The following is an 18,465-nucleotide window of genomic DNA, read 5'->3' as shown; positions in this document are numbered from 1 at the left end:
CTTTTAATGGCCCTTCTTATAGCAATAATAACACTCGACATTTCTAGCACTATGGTCTCTACTTGAGTTCCCGTGTCTGCTAGGACTACGAGGATTTCGCACTCTACTTTTGCTTTTGTATTTGGTCCTGTCACGGCTTCTTGCCTTTGTTGAACTGCCAGCCATATATGCATCTCCATGACTAGCACCGTCCAGAGATTTACGTCAAATTTCTTCAGTGAGCAACACATCTGTGACAACATTGGACAATAACTTGCCATTTGGAACCGAATTGCTAATGGCTGTGCAAAAGATGTCACATGAACTGGGTAGAGAACATAGCAAGAATATAGACTTGAGTTCATCCTCAAACTCCTTAAAGCCCTGAGATGTCAACTAAGTGAACAAGGAGTTGAACTCATTTAAGTGACCGGAAATTGTGCTACCTTCTTTCATGTTGAGCTTCATAAGCTTTTTCATGAGAAAAACTTTGTTGGATGCACTTTTGCTCTCCCATGCTGAACATAAGCTATTCCAAAGGTCCTTGGTGGTTGTCTTCCCTATGATACTGAAGAACACTGACTCAACTAGATGTAGATGTATCGTAGCCATGGCTCTCGCATCCAAAAGCTCCCACTAAGCTTGTGTATAGTCATCATTCTCTGCACGCTCTTTCAATGATTCTGATAGGCCTTTGTTTGTCAAAACATCTTTCATGCGCTCTTTCCACATGGTGAAGTTGCTGCCATCAAGCTTACGAATGAAATACTCCTCCTTATCTGAAGAAGAAGCCATCACTAACAAAGAGGGCTTGAGAGGTGCCAATCTATGGCGAGAAGCTGCAAAAATTTGGGTAGAGTCTCCTTTGTACGAGGAGTCAAAAATCAACTCAAAATACGCATAAATGTGCCAACTGCACTAACTGGGCATCTACTGCACAAAACCATTGCCGTGTGACTGCCAACTCGGCGTCAAGAGCACAAAAAACGGTCCAGATACATATCCGATGGCGAGGGTACCGTAAAGGGGAACTCTAGCTACCTGTATCATCGAAAGTGTCTCAACATTCGAGCACACCCTAGCTCAAAGAAAACCTCACACTATCGACTCTCCAAAGGCTAATCTAAACACAAGTGGACTAGCCACAGTCTCAGAAAGGGCTCTTCCGGTTCGAGTCTCAGAAACGGACGGAAAAAACTGCCAAAATAGTCAAAAAATGGCTCCACATGTAGTACACTGGTGGGAAGTGTCCGCAACTCAACGTACATGAGTAAAACACGCTCAAACAGGCGCTAAGAACTGCTGCATGCAGTAAAAGTGATCCATGTGGGGATATCCGCTCTCAAAAGAGGTCAATAGCACTAGCTGTGCTCACAGCAAAATGCATCTGTCAACGCATCTGTTCGCAGAGAATCTGTTGTCGAAATGAGTGCCAAATCGCCTGTGAAAGCACTTTGTCTGGTAATTAATCTAGAGAATTTGTGTGTGAACAGGCTGAAAAACCCCCTGTGACCTGTAACCTACGTGTTGGTGTCGCTATGTGCCGATTTCTGCCGCCGGGCAGAAATATGCTAGTTGAATAGCCACCAAAGGTGTTGTAGCCAAAAACCATGCCGTACAGTGTAATCAGTGCGCTGATGCCGATGCTGGTGTCACTCCTCTATGGTAGAGGCACCTCACCCGTGTGTGTGGAAAGCACAAATGTCGATCGCGGGAAAATGTCATCCGCGTGAAATCGATGTCGGGTCGGATATCAAGAAATCCGCCGCAATATGTAAGGATGTCGAGCCGATGCCGAAATGTGAGAGTCGGTGTCGATGTTGTCTCCCCTCGTCGGACGAGAATGACTAGCCAAATAGCTGTAGACAATGCTCAAAGTCATCATCGAGGATCTCTCTCTCTCTCTCTCTCTCTCTCTCTCTCTCTCTCTCTCTCTCTCTCTCTCTCTCTCTCTCTCTCTCTCTACCCAAGAGTGGTGTCGAAGTCGGAAAAAAAAACTGTATGTTGAGGCCGTAGCCGCCGATGCTCAAAACCGATGGTCACCTATGCTTGGGCCACTTCCCGTCACGTGCACCACTATCAAAATTCCGCTCACCACTTTTGTCGAGCACTTGCCTTGGTGAGTGCGCAATTTTTCTTGAGCCTCAACTATTCATGTTGGGTGTTCACCACTGCTAGAGGAAATGACCTCTAAGGAAGTCTCTGTAGTAAGCCGAAATCGGCTGCTTCTAGGTAGACCTCTATTGCTTTTGATTGATCAAGCTTAACTCCTGTTGTGAGGCGATTCCTCTTGATATGCTCGATTCCCACACACAACATCACACGTGTGTGTGTGTGTGTGTGTGTGTGTGTGTGTGTGTGTGTGTGTGTGAGAGAGAGATGGACACACAACCTATGACCTTGTTTCCTCTTAAAATCCGTGTTGCCCAACGCTACCAATTTTTGCAGAGCCGTGAGGCTTGATTTTGCACAGGCTACACACCTTCATGAAATTTCAGTTCTACCTGGCCTATTACGAGCTAGTGTGTGTGTGTGTGTGTGTTTACACATAAACTTCCACTTTCTCTGCCAGATTCAGATATGACTCTATATTGCACCTACTTGCCCGCCTGTTAAATCTCCTACTGCTCCAAGCTGTCCTCAATTCAACTTGATTTTTTTGTAGATCCCGACTTCTTTTGTGTGCAACACTCTACTAGCTCCAAAGTTTTTCCAAGCTCACTCTACTAGCTTCAACGGGTCTGTTACCCGCTTCAACCTGTAGCTTCAATTCCTCCCTCTACCTAGATCAAACTCCAAGCTCGAGCATGCTTTTGATTCCCTCTCTCGAGCTCCAAACTCTCGAGCTCCGAGATCCAAGCCCGGTTATGGATGAGCTCTCTCCCGTGCTCCAAGCTCCTACTACGGCTACCTCTCATCGTGCAATCTCCGCGATCTGCAACCACCACCGCTGCCATTCCCACCTCAGCTCTGATACCAATTGATGTGGACGGAGTGTGCGTATATGGAAGCATGCAACAAAGGGAAGGAGAAGGGGGGAGGGGATGAAGGAGAAGCTACACAGGGAGTTGGGTTAGTGGAGAGGAAAGTGAGAGACTAATCAACTCTCTCACTTTCTCTCCCTATATTGATTAGGAAAAGAAAAGGCAAGGGTGGTTTCCTACGACCACCTAGCCTACATCCCAACAGGGATTAGTGGCAAACAGCTCAATGTCGAGGGAAAGGCATTGTGGAATATTGCCACTAGTGCAAGTCATGGTCTGATGAGTTGTTGGCTTCAATCGCACTCCTCGTTCAGCTCTGTTTATAGCCTATCTAAAAATTTGATGAGGCAAGCATTTCGAAACGATCTGCAGACAAACAGTAATATCTCTCTTGAACAATTCAATGTAGAATATGGTGTTTGGGGCAGTTGGTTAATGTGTAGCTCCAAGGAGATGCAACAACATTGCAGCGAAAGTCAAGTAGTAAATCAAGGAGGTGCTTACGGTGCCGACCAGGATCAAAAGAATAGTCAAAGAGCAGAAGCGGAAGCTGATTCTTTTTTCCACACAAAGAGATTTGATATTGGAGAAGCCGACGAGCATGGACTGCGGAGTAATGGCATTTTTGGAAACGAGCATACCAATATGTCAGCACCTATTAGACTCTAAGACCAGTTCACTGTGCCCATTCAACATCTGGGTGGGATCTACAGACAATATGGTCAATAATGCGGCCTGGAAAGAGCTTCTCTTGCTAATAACCATGATTTGGTGGCGGATCCTATGAGCAAAGGTCCATGTACGCACGAATCAAGTTCAAATGGCTACAGATGACATATATCAGTTGGTATTGTAGCCAACACAAACCCTCATTTTCCCATGGAGGAAAGCTACTCCAAGGTGGCAGTGAAGATCTATTCACATCTTCTCAAACGTCTTTTGTGCAACAGGCGGTTGAGGTAGAAACTCCATATAGTAGCTATAATATGCCGTACAGATAGAGCGCAATTATCGCCAATAGCGACTTACCATTCCATAGTGCAAGGCATACTGCTGTTAATGTATTGTCTGAGTGTGGAACCAATTTCAACGTCAAGAATATTGTACATAGTTTGTCTGTTGTCGAATACTGATCAGAGGACATAGAATATAAAGTTACATTTGCATGTTTAGTGTATGGCAGGGAGGACATATATTCACAACACTATACGTTCCAATTGCACAAGCGCTACTCCAGCTCGACAACACTGCAAGGTTCGTTATCTGCATCCAATTTCCCATGCGCATGCGTTTGCTTGGCGCAACACATAAATGCTACGAGGCAGGGCACGGCTTCCATTTCTTAAAATTTTTTGGAGAGACCACAGTGCCAACTCTCCACCATACTTTTGTATGGCACCTCTGTATGACATGCACTGTATACTTTGCACTTTCAATCTGTGATGTTTTATTGCAAGACGATATGTTTAACTATTTACATTGCTTTTTTGTAGCTAAACTCAAATATCGGCATGTAGATTGGACAATTGAAAAACAACAATACAACATTGCAGGTCAGTAAAGCACCTCATATATTGTTGCAACTCATTCATGCTTTATCTATTTGCTTGTTTTAGAATTTTTTACATTACTTCCTTTGCTTCAATTTATTTGAATCTCATTTTCAAGACTATATACTTGATGTCGACCAACGTCTGCACATGTTAGTTACACACACAACTCTTTACATGTGGTTGCTAGCCAATGCATGTGATGTATTACAATAGTGAATGCATGTGGTATATCACAGTAGTGAATTCATGCTCTAGATAATTGATACCATACTAGGTGTCGAAATAATTGATGACATAGTATATATGTCCCCGCTTCTCTTGTACTATAAGGTGACAATATGAAGTTCTCAAGACCTAGAAGATTACAGTCCAAGCATCAATAAGCTAGGGAGAAAACTACAACCAACTTGAAACTCCTCCAAAAAATTGTACTCACAGATCAGACGTCCAATACTATAACAACTTGGCCTTGAATAAGTTGTACAATCAAACTGACATTACAGAAGTTGGAATGAAGATGAATAGGGGTAACATAAATGTCCTTCAATAGTGGCTTCTAGAACCTAAGTTCAACGAGCTAGATTTGATCGCAATTGGTGTGTGCTACATGATCACTGAAAACACCTACTCGACAATCGGTGTGGCAAACGGTGCAACATGCATTGTCGATGCCATAATACAAAACACAAAAGGTGAGGTTACATGTATCACTTTCCTCATTCATTGTACTTCTAATAACTACAAAAGAAGAAAGAAAAAAAACAAATAACTACAAAAGAAGAAAGGCAAAACACACTCGACATCCACCTTCAAAAATGAAAGCCGACGTCCAGTGCTACTAACCATCGATGAAAAATTCCTTTTTGAAATACCTTTTGTTTGCAAGAATTTACATGTAGCACATATGCTAGAAAAACATTCATCAGTAGACAACCTCGTTTGGATATAATCTCAACTTTAACCATCCCTTTAATCTCAAATAATTGATGCACTTAACTTTGTCTCCTCCCATAAACATTATAGCATTTTTCAAATGTATTTCCCTTTCACGCAGTGACGCCCTTGCCAAATTACTCATGCCCTCGTTCCCTTCAGTGCTAAGATACTAAATGTTTACGTATGTCCTATTGTGTTCTCCAAGCAAGCGTAGTTTTAACGAGAGCGAGAGAGAAAGAGAAAGAGAGGGAGAGATCATAGGCTAGGCCTATATCATAGTTTTAACGGAGAGTGCAGGGGACACACAGCGCGAGAGACATGGCGCACGCTGCACGACAACAACTAAGCTCCATCCTTAGGGGCCATCACCCGCGTGTCCCACTTGCCTCTGCAGGACCGAGTTCGTCCCGTCATTTCTCGGCAACTGCATCGCGCGAGGAGAACCTCAGTAAGTTATCTCACTCGACATTCTTAGATCTGCGCGCGCGCGCTCTCTCACACACACACACACACACACACACACACACAGAGAGAGAGAGAGAGAGAGAGAGAGAGAGAGAGAGAGAGAGTTGCAACACAAACGACTCCATCAGCATAAGATTCTTTTCGTTTCGGATGCATTGCTAGATGGTTTCTGCAAGAGGTAATCAATATGATTAATGTATGTTGTATTTACTTCGTTCGCACAGCCCTACGATCGCATTGGATTGTATTTGAGTTTGCTGTGTCGAACTCAAGGGATTTTTCCTCCTCGGGTAATGTACTCTAGAGAAGAAGGATAATCGATGAAACTGCTGGGAATAGGCAGCGGAAGATGCAACGATGACACGGACTGGCCTCCAATCCGATGGACATCTCGACTTTGATTTGGCTTGACTCTTGTACGATCCTTTGCCACACGAGAACACTTGCAATGCCTCATTCATACACACGCCAACTACGTTAGAGCATTATGTTCACCTTCTAGATGCTTCTCCTTTTGCTTATCGGCTTCTCATTAGACATGCACTAGCCCTTGGTTGCGGATTGGTCACCCATATACTTGTTGTAGAGACATTGACTCATGGAGTGTCAATGGTTTGCATAACACCAATGTCAATTGGTCCGAGATGGAATTTGCTTAGATGGGAGTTGAACACTTGTGTAGTGAGAGGTGGATATATAGGAGCACAAGCTCTATACTGACAACTATGGCCAATGTGGCAAGATCTTGCTTGTTGTCTCTCATACATTTTGGGAGATTGTAGTTGGTGATCATCAGTCTAGTGGTGGTGTATATATATCTGTAGATTGTGATTGGGACATTGTTTGCTTGATCATGGCACTTTACTAAAAGCAACCTCGACCTACAAAGAAATCCACATAGCTCCTCTGATTTCAAAAATGTAAAGACTACAGATGATTGGTTAGGTAGTTGCCTCTCCTAGATGTATTGCCTAGCGTGGACTCTTGGTTTGTTGGGTGCGATTAAAAAAATGCAAAGACTGTAGACGATTGGCGGGTAGTTGTGTCTCCTACCCTATTGTCTAGTTTCTTCTTTGAGAGGGAGAGTGTCAATGGTTTGCATAACACCAATGTCAAGTGGTCCGAGATGGAATTTGCTTAGATGGGAGTTGAACACTTGTGTAGTGAGAGGTGGTTATATAGGAGCACAAGCTCTATACCGACAACTATCGCCAATGTGGCAAGATCTTGCTTGTTGTCTCTCATACATTTTGGGAGATTGCAGTTGGTGATCATCAGTCTAGTGGTGGTGTATATATATATTTGTAGATTGTGATTGGGACATTGTTTGCTTGATCATGGCACTTTACTAAAAGCAACCTCGGCCTACAAAGAAATCCACTTAGCTCCTCTAATTTCAAAAATGTAAAGACTACAGATGATTGGTCGGGTAGTTGCGTCTCCTAGATGTATTGCCTAGTGTGGACTCTTGGTTTGTTGGGTGCGATTAAAAAAATGCAAAGACTGTAGACGGTTGGCGGGTAGTTGTGTCTCCTACCCTATTGTCTAGTCTCTGCTTTGAGAGGGATGCTTGGGATAGATGCATGGTATGTATCTTCCTTGGCCCTTACTATGTAGTCCGCTTGAATTTTCGCAGTGTTTTCGGAGATAATTGGGATGGTTATTGGAGAGCCTAGACGAAGTCTATGATGGCCCTTGGCAGCCTCTCATGGGGAGACGATCACGATTTGGCCCGCAAAAGTGTTGTCTGACCATGCGCGGGTCTCTTTGCAGTTGAGGAGGATCATGCATTCTTGATATGGTGTTGGAGGATGCCTTAATATGCGAGACTTTGTAGGAGATTTGGTATATCTATCGCTCTTCTATGGATTTTGTCCTTCTCTTCGCCATGTGTATTGCCGCTTGCGGAGTCATATGAGGTATGCAGACATGTATTAGGGATGAGACTTTTCATCATTTTTTTCGTTGATAGAGGGAGTTACAGGACAAATTAGGATGATCCGCATATGTCTTGAGGATTTTCCAAGTGATGCCTTAATGGGTGAGCATACGTCTAACACTAGGGAGACTCACTCATACACTAGTGTAGGAGGCTTGGACACCCAAGCGAGAACTCAATAGCAACACACAAACAGAACTGCAATAATGGAACTTGGGCGGAGAGAGAGAGAGAGAGAGAGAGAGAGAGAGAGAGAGAGAGAGAGAGAGAGAGAGAGAGAGAGAGAGAGAGAGAGAGAGAGAGAGTGTTCTGCTTCTAGACGCATTGGCCCCAAAGTGTGGCGTCCCTTTTGGTATTTCTTTCTTGATTGATGATAACAATAATACAATAGCCGAGGGTAACAATACAATAACCGAGGGTCACCTCATTCTGTAGTGCTCTCAAGCTAATTTGCTAGAGAGGGAGCCCCGACTCTCCTTATAAATGTTTACATGGGCCCCTAAAAATAGGGTGTCCTAGTAGCTTTTTAGTTGGCGTAAGAGTAGATTCCAAACTTGCACGTGAAAATCCCTCCACTGTTTGCCGTAGGGAGGTGCCATGTCAGCCCGTGCTGATCTAATCAAAAGCCTCAGAAGCTGCCAGTAAAAGCTTCTTGAAAAATAAAGCAAAAAGCTTCTCTCTCCCTTTCTCAACTTGCATAGGAAAATAAAGCAATGCCAAAAATCTCATGCCAAAAGCTGAAACTGCCGCTGGTCTGGCTGCCAGAAATCATGCCGCAAATCGCGGGCATGCCGCACCAGTCTGTCACGTCAGTGTTTTAGGGTTTCAGCCACGTCAGCACTGTGTTTTAGGGTTTCAACAACATCAGCATTGTGGGTTAGGGTTTTCCCAAGGGTTAGGGTTTCATCAGCACGGTTAGGGTTTTCCCAGATTAGGGCAGCCACGTCATTACTTTGTGACATAACCCCCCTCTTGAAAGCATTGTAGTCGCCCTCGATTACACCTGCAAAACAGACAGATGCCATAAACCGTCTTAGCAGACACTGACTGTTAGTACCTACGCACTAGGAATACACATCTAGTACATGTACCAATCGACAGTCACATCACACTACATCACAGGATATCACTAGAAATCACAGGACATCACATGACATTCAACATTCATTCGGATCTTAGACCATGATTTATCGGCAATGTAGCTAGCAATCGCATCTAGATCCAGTCGGGACCTCATCGATGCCCGATTGACTAACCCCTATTGCAACCATGTTTATTCGAGATCAATTAGACCAAAATGCTGCAGTCAATTCGTCTATCAGTTCGTGCACTTAAAATCAAGTCAAGAACAAATCAGTTTCATATTCAGGAATTCCATTTCATAAAGTCATACAGCAGAATACTGTCAGCTCTCAGTATCCCTGAAGCTCAAAGAGACATCAGTGACTCTAGTATACAAAAATCGAGGCATCTGTTGACAAAGGAGCGGAGTAACTCCCCTCTTGTGCATCCCACTGCACCAGATCTCCGGCCAAGCTGAATTCTAGGTTCCATTTGGAATAGACTATGCTAAACCAAAAGCTTCAATGTAAAGTTTCGTAATCTGAGGAGTATTTGCTAGGTCCTCCTCCTCCATCCACTTCGCATCCAATGCAGGATAGTTCTTGAACCTAACCAAGAACCGCCTTCGGACTTTACCTTTATTCTTTGTGTCCTTATGTGCCAAAATCTGTTTAGGAACAAGGATCTCCTCGTTTTCCTCCACTTCGGGTTGTTCATCGGGCTCCTCATCATCAGGCACATCACCTTTAAAAGGTTTCAAGAGACTCACATGAAATGCATTGTGAATCCTCCAAGTGTCATGCAGTTTCAGTTGGAAGGAGACATCATTGATCTTTTTGGAGATCTGGAAAGGTCCGTAGTATCTCATACTAAGCTTTAGAAAAAGGCTAAAGCCTCTCCTTTCCCTTTTTCTTTCTCAGGCGTGCCTTCTCAAAACGTAAGAGCACCCAATCATCCTCCTTCAATTTCAAATCGCGACGATGGCAATCCGTTGCCTTTTTCTGTCGTTCTTGAGATTTCTGCAAAGCCTCGCTGACCTTGGCAAAAGCCGTATCTAAGTCGCGCGTATACTCATCCGCTTCAAAAATCTTATCTTTCGTGCTTAGGAAGGGTGGAAGCACCTTCAACAATCTCAAATGGCGCCTTCCCCGTCGAAGAGTGTATTGTGTTATTGTAGGCAAATTCCACCAAAGGTAGATACTTTTCCCATTGAGTCTTCTGATCCGAGATATATGACTTCAATAAATCTAAAACCACTGAATTGGCAATCTCAGATTGCCCGTCAGTTTGCGGGTGGAAAGATGAAGAGAATTGCAACCGCGTGCCAATGTTCTCCCAAATTGCCCTCCAAAACAAACTCGTAAATCTGGGATCCCTGTCGGAGACAATTGTCTCAGGCATGCCATGTAATCTGAAAATCTGGGCCACAAACAGTCTCACTAAGTGATCCGGCTTGACTGTTTTCTTCACTGGAATGAAATGAGCCTGTTTGCTAAATCTGTCAATAACTGTCCAAATACCATCGTGACCACTTTGTATTCTCGGGAGATAAAAAATGAAATCCATTGCAATACTTTCCCAAGGGCGGGTGGTTATGGGCAAAGGCTATAACAATCCCTGTGCTTTATAGCTGTCAAACTTGACCTTCTGACATACCAAGCAACTGCGCACAAACTCTTCCACATCCTTCTTGAGTCTCGGCCAAAAAAAGTATCTCTCTACTCCTTTGATGGTGGTAGCAATGCCGTGGTGACCCGTAAAAGGTGGACAGTGGCATTCGGTCATAACCTTTTCCCTCAACGGCTGTGTAACGCACAACATGGTTTTTCTCATCAAGTAGCCATCCCGAATGGAATATCCCGCTACTGTCTCCCCATCCCGTATTCGTGTGAAAACGTCTGTAAAATCTGTATCTGTGGTATACTGGTCGACCATATCCTCGAAGCTCCTATGATGTACCGCAGAAATAGCAAGAACCAACGGCTTCCGAGACAAAGCATCTGCCACCACATTCTTCTGTCCCTGAACATGGATAATCTTAAAGTGAAACTGTGACATCCGACAGCTGCTTCTGTGACAAGAAGTAGCGTAAACTCTGATGGTCTGTAAAGATAGTAAAATCCGCTCCGAGTAGGTAGTGCCGCCACTGAGTAAGAGCATGGATAATCGCCAAAAGCTCTTTCTCATAAATCTGTGCCGTCATTTCCGGCCTTGAGAACAATCGGCTCTCGTAAGCAATGACATGGCCTTCTTGCATTAAGACCGCAACCAGACTACGACCACAAGTATCAAAATATACTTCAAAAGACTTCTGCAAGTCCGGCAAAGATAAAACTGGTCTCGTAGTCAATTTCTCTTTCAAAGTCTGAAAGCCAGTCACCTCTATGGGTCCCCACGAGAAAGGAACTCCTTTCTGTGTCAAGATATGCAAAGGGGAAGCAACCTCTGCAACTTTCGAATGAACCGCCTGTAGTACGAACACAATCCCAAGAAGCTTCTAACTTCATGGACATTCTTCAAATCGGGCCAATCACGGATAGTCTCTATCTTGGCCGGATCCATTTGCACTCCCGTTACTGAGACAATGTGTCCCAAAAAGTGTATCTTTTGTAAGAAAAATTCACTTTTCTTTGCATTAATTACTAACTTGTGATCTCGTAATACCTGAAAGACCTGAAGGAGAAGATCTCTGTGTTCTGCTAAATTCTTCGAGAAAACAATGATGTCGTCAAAGAAAGTGCCAACAAATAGCCTGTACTCTCGAAAAATCTTGTCCATCACCCGGTTAAATGTCGAAGGAGCGTTGGTTAAGCCAAAAGGCATCATCAAAAACTCAAATAACCCAAAAGTAGTCCAAAAGGCTGTCTTGTAGACGTCTCTCGGCACGATTCGGATCTGATGATAGGCACTCTTCAGATCAATCCTGCTAAAGCACGAGGATCCCTGTAATCTAATCGAGTATATCATCGATCCTAGGAATCGGAAATCTGTTCTTGATGGTGATTTTGTTGAGAGCTCTATAATCGATGCACATTCTCCAAGATCCGTCTTTCTTCAAAACCAACAACATTGGAGAGCAATACGGTGAAGTACTAGGCTGGACAAGACCCTTTTCCAAGAGGTCTTTCACTTGGTTCATAATTTCTTCATTTTGTGCTCGGCTCACACGGTAAGGTGGCCGGTTTGGTGGTGTGCTTCCAAGAATAAGATCAATGGTGTGATCTTCAGGACGAGCAGGTGGTAACTCGCCTGGCAGGCCCTCTGAGAAGCAATCGGCATGAGAGTGGAGAAAATCTTGGCGTTCTTTATCAAGTTGAGACATATTTATCCTATCCTCATCACTTAACTCTTTCATAAAGATTGAGTAAACAAACAGACTGGATTTCATTAATTTGGAAATGGCCGAAGCCGATACAATAGGGACAGACTTGCCCTTTAGTTTAATGTCAAGTACAATTGTTCTACCCTTCTCTGTAGTCAATGTTGCTTTCCTTGCTCGATAGTTGACCACGGCGTTGTTCTTGTGGTACCAGGGAATTCCCAAGAGAACATCACAACCTTCCAAAGGCATTATGTAAAAGTCTCATGCCCCAAATACCCCTGACAATGCAATCGAAGTTTGCCAATGACAGGTGTAATGGCTACGTCCCTGTCGTGTGCCGCTAGAACTGCCTCCGCAAGTGGTCTCATCCGATCGAGAGTGATCTCGAGCCGCGCCGCCAATTCCGGTGAAATGAAGTTGGCCTTGGCTCCTCCATCAAAGAAGATTAGGGCCTCTGGTCTTTCACTTTGCCCCAAGCTCGACAAAGTTTTGTATTCTCGTCCATCGTGCTGGGATCGGTACCCACACAATCTGGAACCAGTCCTGTTTTCATCTTGCCTTTTCTTCCACGTTCCTCAGCTGCTCTCGAACTCTCAGGCCTTTCGTCGTCCTTGTCATTCGGTTCTTTCTGTGCCTTTTTAGGGCACTTCGCGGAGATATGTCTTGTTTCCCCGCATCCAAAGCACTTCCCCTCCATGATGAAGCGAGCCCGCTCCTGAGGAGTAAGCTTGGGACGTGCATCCTTCTTTTCTGGGTTGTTCTCTCTCTTTCTACTTTCATTTGCTGAAGTCTATTCGGCTCTTTGTGTCATGACCTCATCGATGGGGTAGGCCAGACTGCTAGAGTGAATGGCAAAACCCCGTTTCGCATGACTCATCAACTCCTGAATAGAAGCTGACTTTTGTTTTAAGCAGTGATCTCGGATCTCTGTAGGTAGACCCAAGGTAAACCGCTCAATCTGTTCTTTGAATGGGATCTTCTTGAATGAAGAGGTGGGTATCAAAGAGCTCCAGAATCTCTCGCAATAAGCGTCCACTGTATCTTTCTTGGTCATCCGAAGATGGTTCCAAGCAGCTCGTATATCGCGTTCATACTCTCGAGTCAGCCAAGAAGAAATAAAAAGCTTCTTAAATTTCAGCCATTTAACTGGCGCAGTCTTGTTTAAAAGAAGCGTGGACCACCAAGTTCGAGCATTCCCCTTAAAGTAAGTGGCAGCTCTCCGAATCTTAAGTGCTCCGAGTAGCGTCCTCCCGCGAAAGCGATGTCAAACTCTTGTACAAAAGACAAAGCCTTCGAAGCATCTCTATATCCCGAAAACGTGTCAAATTTAATTGACTGTCCACCTTCCTTTAACTCTCGAACTTTCTTGCTTTTGTCTTCTAGAAAGTCATACTGGTTGGCTTTATAAAAATTCTTCCTCTTTGCATAAAAGTTGCTGTCGTCAGAGTCTGAACTGTCTGTAGACGAGTCCTCTGTAGATCTTTGTCTCTCACTGGGCGAGATTTAGACTTCTTTGCCTTTTTCTTGCCCTTTTCGAAGCGTTGTTTCTTGCTTCCTTTTTTGCCTTTACGGTCTTCTTCGCTCGAGTCAGATGAGCTAGAAGAACTGTCAGAAGAAGAAGAAGAAGAAGAACTGGGTACTCCTTCAAATCGAACATGCTTCTTCTGTTTCTTTGCCTTTTCAAAAGTCAATTGACGACGCAAAAAAGCCCAGGAAGTCAGTGCCTTTCTTTTGCTTTTTGCTGTGCTTTTTAGCTTTGTTCTGCGCGTCAAAAACTGAGCAATTCGCGCATCAACCACCTCTTGTAATTCCTTCTTTGTATACTTCTTGTGAGCAGAAGGTTCCTTGAGAGCGGGTTTTGGGGGTGGTGTTGTGGTTTTCTGCCACTGTGCGTGCACTTCCTGGAAAGAAGTCTCGCTCATATATTTTGCAAATTTTGGGTCCTTCGCAAAATTGATTATCATCTTTGTTGCGTCGCCGATCAATTGTTGACGCTCCATCTCTCGGCGCTCCGCCTGAGTAGGCGGAGGCGGGCCATACTCCTTGCCAGAATCTTCGCTGTGATCCCTTCCCGCATCTCTGGATGCAGAGGGAGTCGATTGATCCTTGCCTGAAGCCATAGGTGCCGCGGAAAAAAATTTTGGGATCGGATTTCCCGTAGGAGAGTAATCGGCCGTGCTCTGATACCACTGTAACAGACTTGGACACTCCAAGTCAAGAATCTACCACGATAGTACCAAATAACCACTTCAAACAGTTCACAATTCACAATTTAATTCGACACCGGTTGGGCGGAGTTCCATGCCTAGAGATATTGGCCCCAAATATTGGCGCCCCTTTCGGTATTTCTTTTTGTATCAATTTGAGTTCAAAGTACAAGAGTGCGGGCAGGCGCACACTCAGACTCTGCGTCCTGATCTTCTGAGTTGTGAGTGGCCTACCCACTTATATAAAGAGTACAAGGGTTGCTAAAAGCAGAGCTCAAAAAGCTGAAATCAAAAGCCTGAAAAGCTGCCAGTAAAAGCTTCTTGAAAAATAAAGCAAAAAGCTTCTCTCTCCCTTTCTCAACTTGCATAGGAAAATAAAGCAATGCCAAAAATCTCATGCCAAAAGCTGAAATTGTTGTTGGTCTAGCTGTCGGAAATCACGCCGCAAATCGCGGGCCTGCCGTACCAGCTTGCCACGTCAGCGTTTTAGGGTTTCAGCCACGTCAGCACTGCGTTTTAGGGTTTCAGCCACATCAGCACTGTGGGTTAGGGTTTTCCCAAGGGTTAGAGTTTCATCAACACGATTAGGGTTTTCCCAGATTAGGGCAGCCACGTCATCACTTTGTGACAGTCATACTATTGATTTGATACTTGGAAGCACACCATCGAACCGGCCACCTTACCGTGTGAGCCGAGCCCAGAATGAAGAGATTATGAACCAAGTGAAAGACCTCTTGGAAAAGGGTTTTATCCAACCGAGTACTTCACCCTACTGCTCTCTGATGTTGTTGGTTTTGAAGAAAGACGGATCTTGGAGAATGTGGATTGATTATAGAGCTCTCAATAAAATCACCATCAAGAACAGATTTTCGATTCCGAGGATTGATGATATTCTTGATAGACTACAGGGATCCTCTTGTTTCAACAGGATCGGTTTGAAAAGCGGATATCGTTAGATCTGAATCGCGCCAGGAGATGTCTACAAGACAGCTTTTCCGACGACCTTCGGTTTATATGAATTTTTGGTGATGCCTTTTGGCCTTACCAATGCTCCAGCGACTTTTAATGGAATGATGGACGGGATTTTTAGTGAGTACATATCTTTTGTTGGCACTTTCTTTGATGACATTATTGTCTTCTCCAAGGATGAGGTACAACATAGACATCATCTGAGATACACGTCTTTCAGGCATTGCGGGATCACAAGTTGGTGATCAATGCAAAGAAGAGTGAATTTTTCTTATCAGAGATATACTTTTTGGGACACATCGTCTCAGTAGCAAGAGTGCAGATGGATCCGGCCAAGATTGAGACTATACGAGATTGGCCCGATTTGAAGAATGTCCATGAAGTTAGAAGCTTTTTGGGCTTATGTTCTTACTAACCGGCGGTTCATCAGAAAGTTTGCAGAGGTTGCTTCCCCTTTGCATATCTTGATGCAAAAAGGAGTCCCTTTCTCGTGGGGACCCACAGAGGTGAGTGCATTTCAGACTTTGAAAGAGAAATTGACTACGGGACCAGTTTTGACTTTGTCGGATATGCAGAAGTCATTTGAAGTATATTGTGATGCTTGTGGTCGTAGCCTGAGTGGGGTCTTAATGCAAGAAGGCTATGTCATTGCCTATGAGAGCCGATTGTTTTCAAGGCCAGAATTGACAGCACAGATATATGAGAAAGAGCTTTTGGCTGTTATCCATGCTCTTACTCAATGGCGACATTACCTACTCGGAGCCGATTTTACGGTCTTTATTGACCATCAGAGTTTACGCTACTTCTTGTCAAAGAAGCAGCTTTCGGAAAAGCAAATGCTGTCACGTGACACATCCAGCCCTATGTGTCCGTGGACAAGCTACAACATGATCAGGGTTCAGTTAGTCTAGTCAAGTCTAGATTAGAAGTGATCTGGCACTTTGGTCAGTCTATTCGTAGACCGTGCATGCCTAGTCACTTAGCATAGGATGCATATCCTCTGGTTGCACACAGCATGATCATCAGTATTCCCTTGAGAATCCATCAGATTCAGTCAGGGGAATTTTCCAGTGCATTTAGCCTATTTTCCCTATTTTTGACATTTTTCACTTATTATTTTTAAGTGACTTTCCAACAAAAGTAGGTAGGGCAATTTTGCTAAGTTAATATATAAGCAAACCCAAGTTAGCACTTTTTGGCAGAAGAGGCAGCAGGAGCTCCCCGCGCAACAGGCGTCTTCTCAGCAAGAACCCCGCAGTACCCTCAGCACCCCCTTGGCGTTTTTGGTTTCCCTCGTCGCCAACACTCAGCCCTAGCGTTTTGCATATCGCCAGCACCTCCCCAAACCCCTAGCATTTTCAGTTTGCATCATTGCCAAGTTTGCCAGTTGCCTAGCGTTTTTGCTAGCGACACCATATCAGCCTGGCGTTTTCTATTTTCAGCCATTTTGCCAGCGTTTCCAATTTCAGCTTCATTTGCAGCAGTTGGTTCAGCGTTTTCAGAATGCATGTAAAGCAGCAGATTCAGCCCTAGACCTTGCAGAGTATCCCCATTTTCAGCTCTCAAAAACGCAGCCAAAACAGTCATTTTCAGCCACCGAAACAGTCCCCGATTTTCAGCAAATAGAAGACCGCAGATTTCAGCCTTTGAGTCGTCGTCGTCATCCCCGTTGTCGTCATCGGCATAGTCCCAAGTTGCATCAGTTTCCATGCATCGTCATTGTACCACTTTGTGCAATCAATAAGTAGACCACTTTCGCCGACGAGAGTGGGGCCTTCGGAGGAGGGTTTTACAACATCTCTGGTGTCGTATCCCTCTTCTCTCTCTATCTCTCAGTCTCATACACTTGCACGCACAGTGTCCATTCACTTTGTTTGTGATCATAGCACTCTCTCATCAAGAACGGAAGGCTCTACCTTCCATAAGAACAAAAGGAACCTTGAGCACAGTTCGGAGTACTCATCTTGAGCAAAGCACAAACATTCATTCCGCTGCACCTTACAAATGCGGTGGGCAAACATCTTGTCACAGTTTCACTTCCAGATTGTCCATGTGCAGGGACAGAAGAACTTGGTGGCAGATGCTTTGTCTCGGAAGCCGTCGGTTCTGGCTATTTCCACGATACACCATAGAAGCTTCGAGGACATGGTCGATCGGTACGCCACAGATACAGATTTTTCAGATGTATTTAGTCGAATACAGAATGGGGAGGTAGTAGCGGGATATTCCATTCGGGATAGCTACTTGATAAAGAAAACAATGTTGTGCGTTACAGAGCTGTCGAGGGAAAAGGTTCTAACCGAATGCCACTATCCACCATTTACGGGTCACCGCCGCATTGATACCACCTTGAAAAGTGTGGAGCAATACTTCTTTTGGCCGAGACTCCAAAAGGACGTGGATGATTTTGTACGCAGTTGCTTGGTATGCCAAAAGGTCAAGTTTGACAGGCATAAAGCACAGGGATTGTTACAACCTTTACCCATTCCCACCCGTCCCTCGGAAAGTATTGCAATGGATTTCATTTTTGATCTCCCGAAGATAGAGTGGGCACGATGGTATCTGGCATGTTATTGACAGATTTAGCAAGCAAGCTCATTTCATTCTAGTAAAGAAAACAATCAAGCTGGATCATTTAGCGAGACTGTTCATTGCCCAGATATTCAGATTACATTGCTTGCATGAGACAATTGTCTCTGACAGAGATCCCCGATTCACGAGTTTGTTTTGGAAGGCTATTTGGGAGAACATTGGCACGCGGTTGCAGTTCTTGTCATCTTTCCACCCGCAGACAGATTGGCAATGTAAGATTGCAAATTCAGTTGTACTTGATTTATTGAAGCCTTACATTTCGGATCAGAAGACTCAATGGGAAAAGTATTTGCCCTTGGTGGAATTTGCCTACAATAACACGATTTACTCTTCGACGGGGAAGGCGCCATTTGAGATTATTGAAGGTGCTCCGAAGGTTCCACCCTTCTTAAGCACGAAAGATAAGATTTTTGAAGCTGACCAGTACACGAGGGACTTGGACACAGCTTTTGCCAAG

At 44.3% G+C, this 18,465-nt stretch overlaps 1 protein-coding gene across 1 annotated transcript in view; it reads left to right on the top strand.

Moving 5' to 3' along the window:
• The first annotated feature begins 5,689 nt into the window (after positions 1–5,689).
• LOC147425477 (cytochrome c oxidase-like protein) overlaps positions 5,690–18,465 on the top strand; it is a 38,676-nt gene continuing 25,900 nt past the window's right edge. The window contains exon 1 of the mRNA XM_086500276.1: positions 5,690–5,900. Coding sequence (XP_086356402.1) covers positions 5,771–5,900 — 130 coding nt within the window. The 5' untranslated portion in view covers positions 5,690–5,770. The remainder of the gene's footprint in view (positions 5,901–18,465) is intronic.

This window comes from Adiantum capillus-veneris, chromosome 25 (genome assembly GCF_014529385.1).
Source record: "Adiantum capillus-veneris isolate H3 chromosome 25, ASM1452938v2, whole genome shotgun sequence".
NCBI classification, from domain to species: domain Eukaryota; kingdom Viridiplantae; phylum Streptophyta; class Polypodiopsida; order Polypodiales; family Pteridaceae; genus Adiantum; species Adiantum capillus-veneris.
Note: the sequence above shows the minus strand (reverse complement) of the source record. Positions and strands in the feature narration are given on the sequence as shown.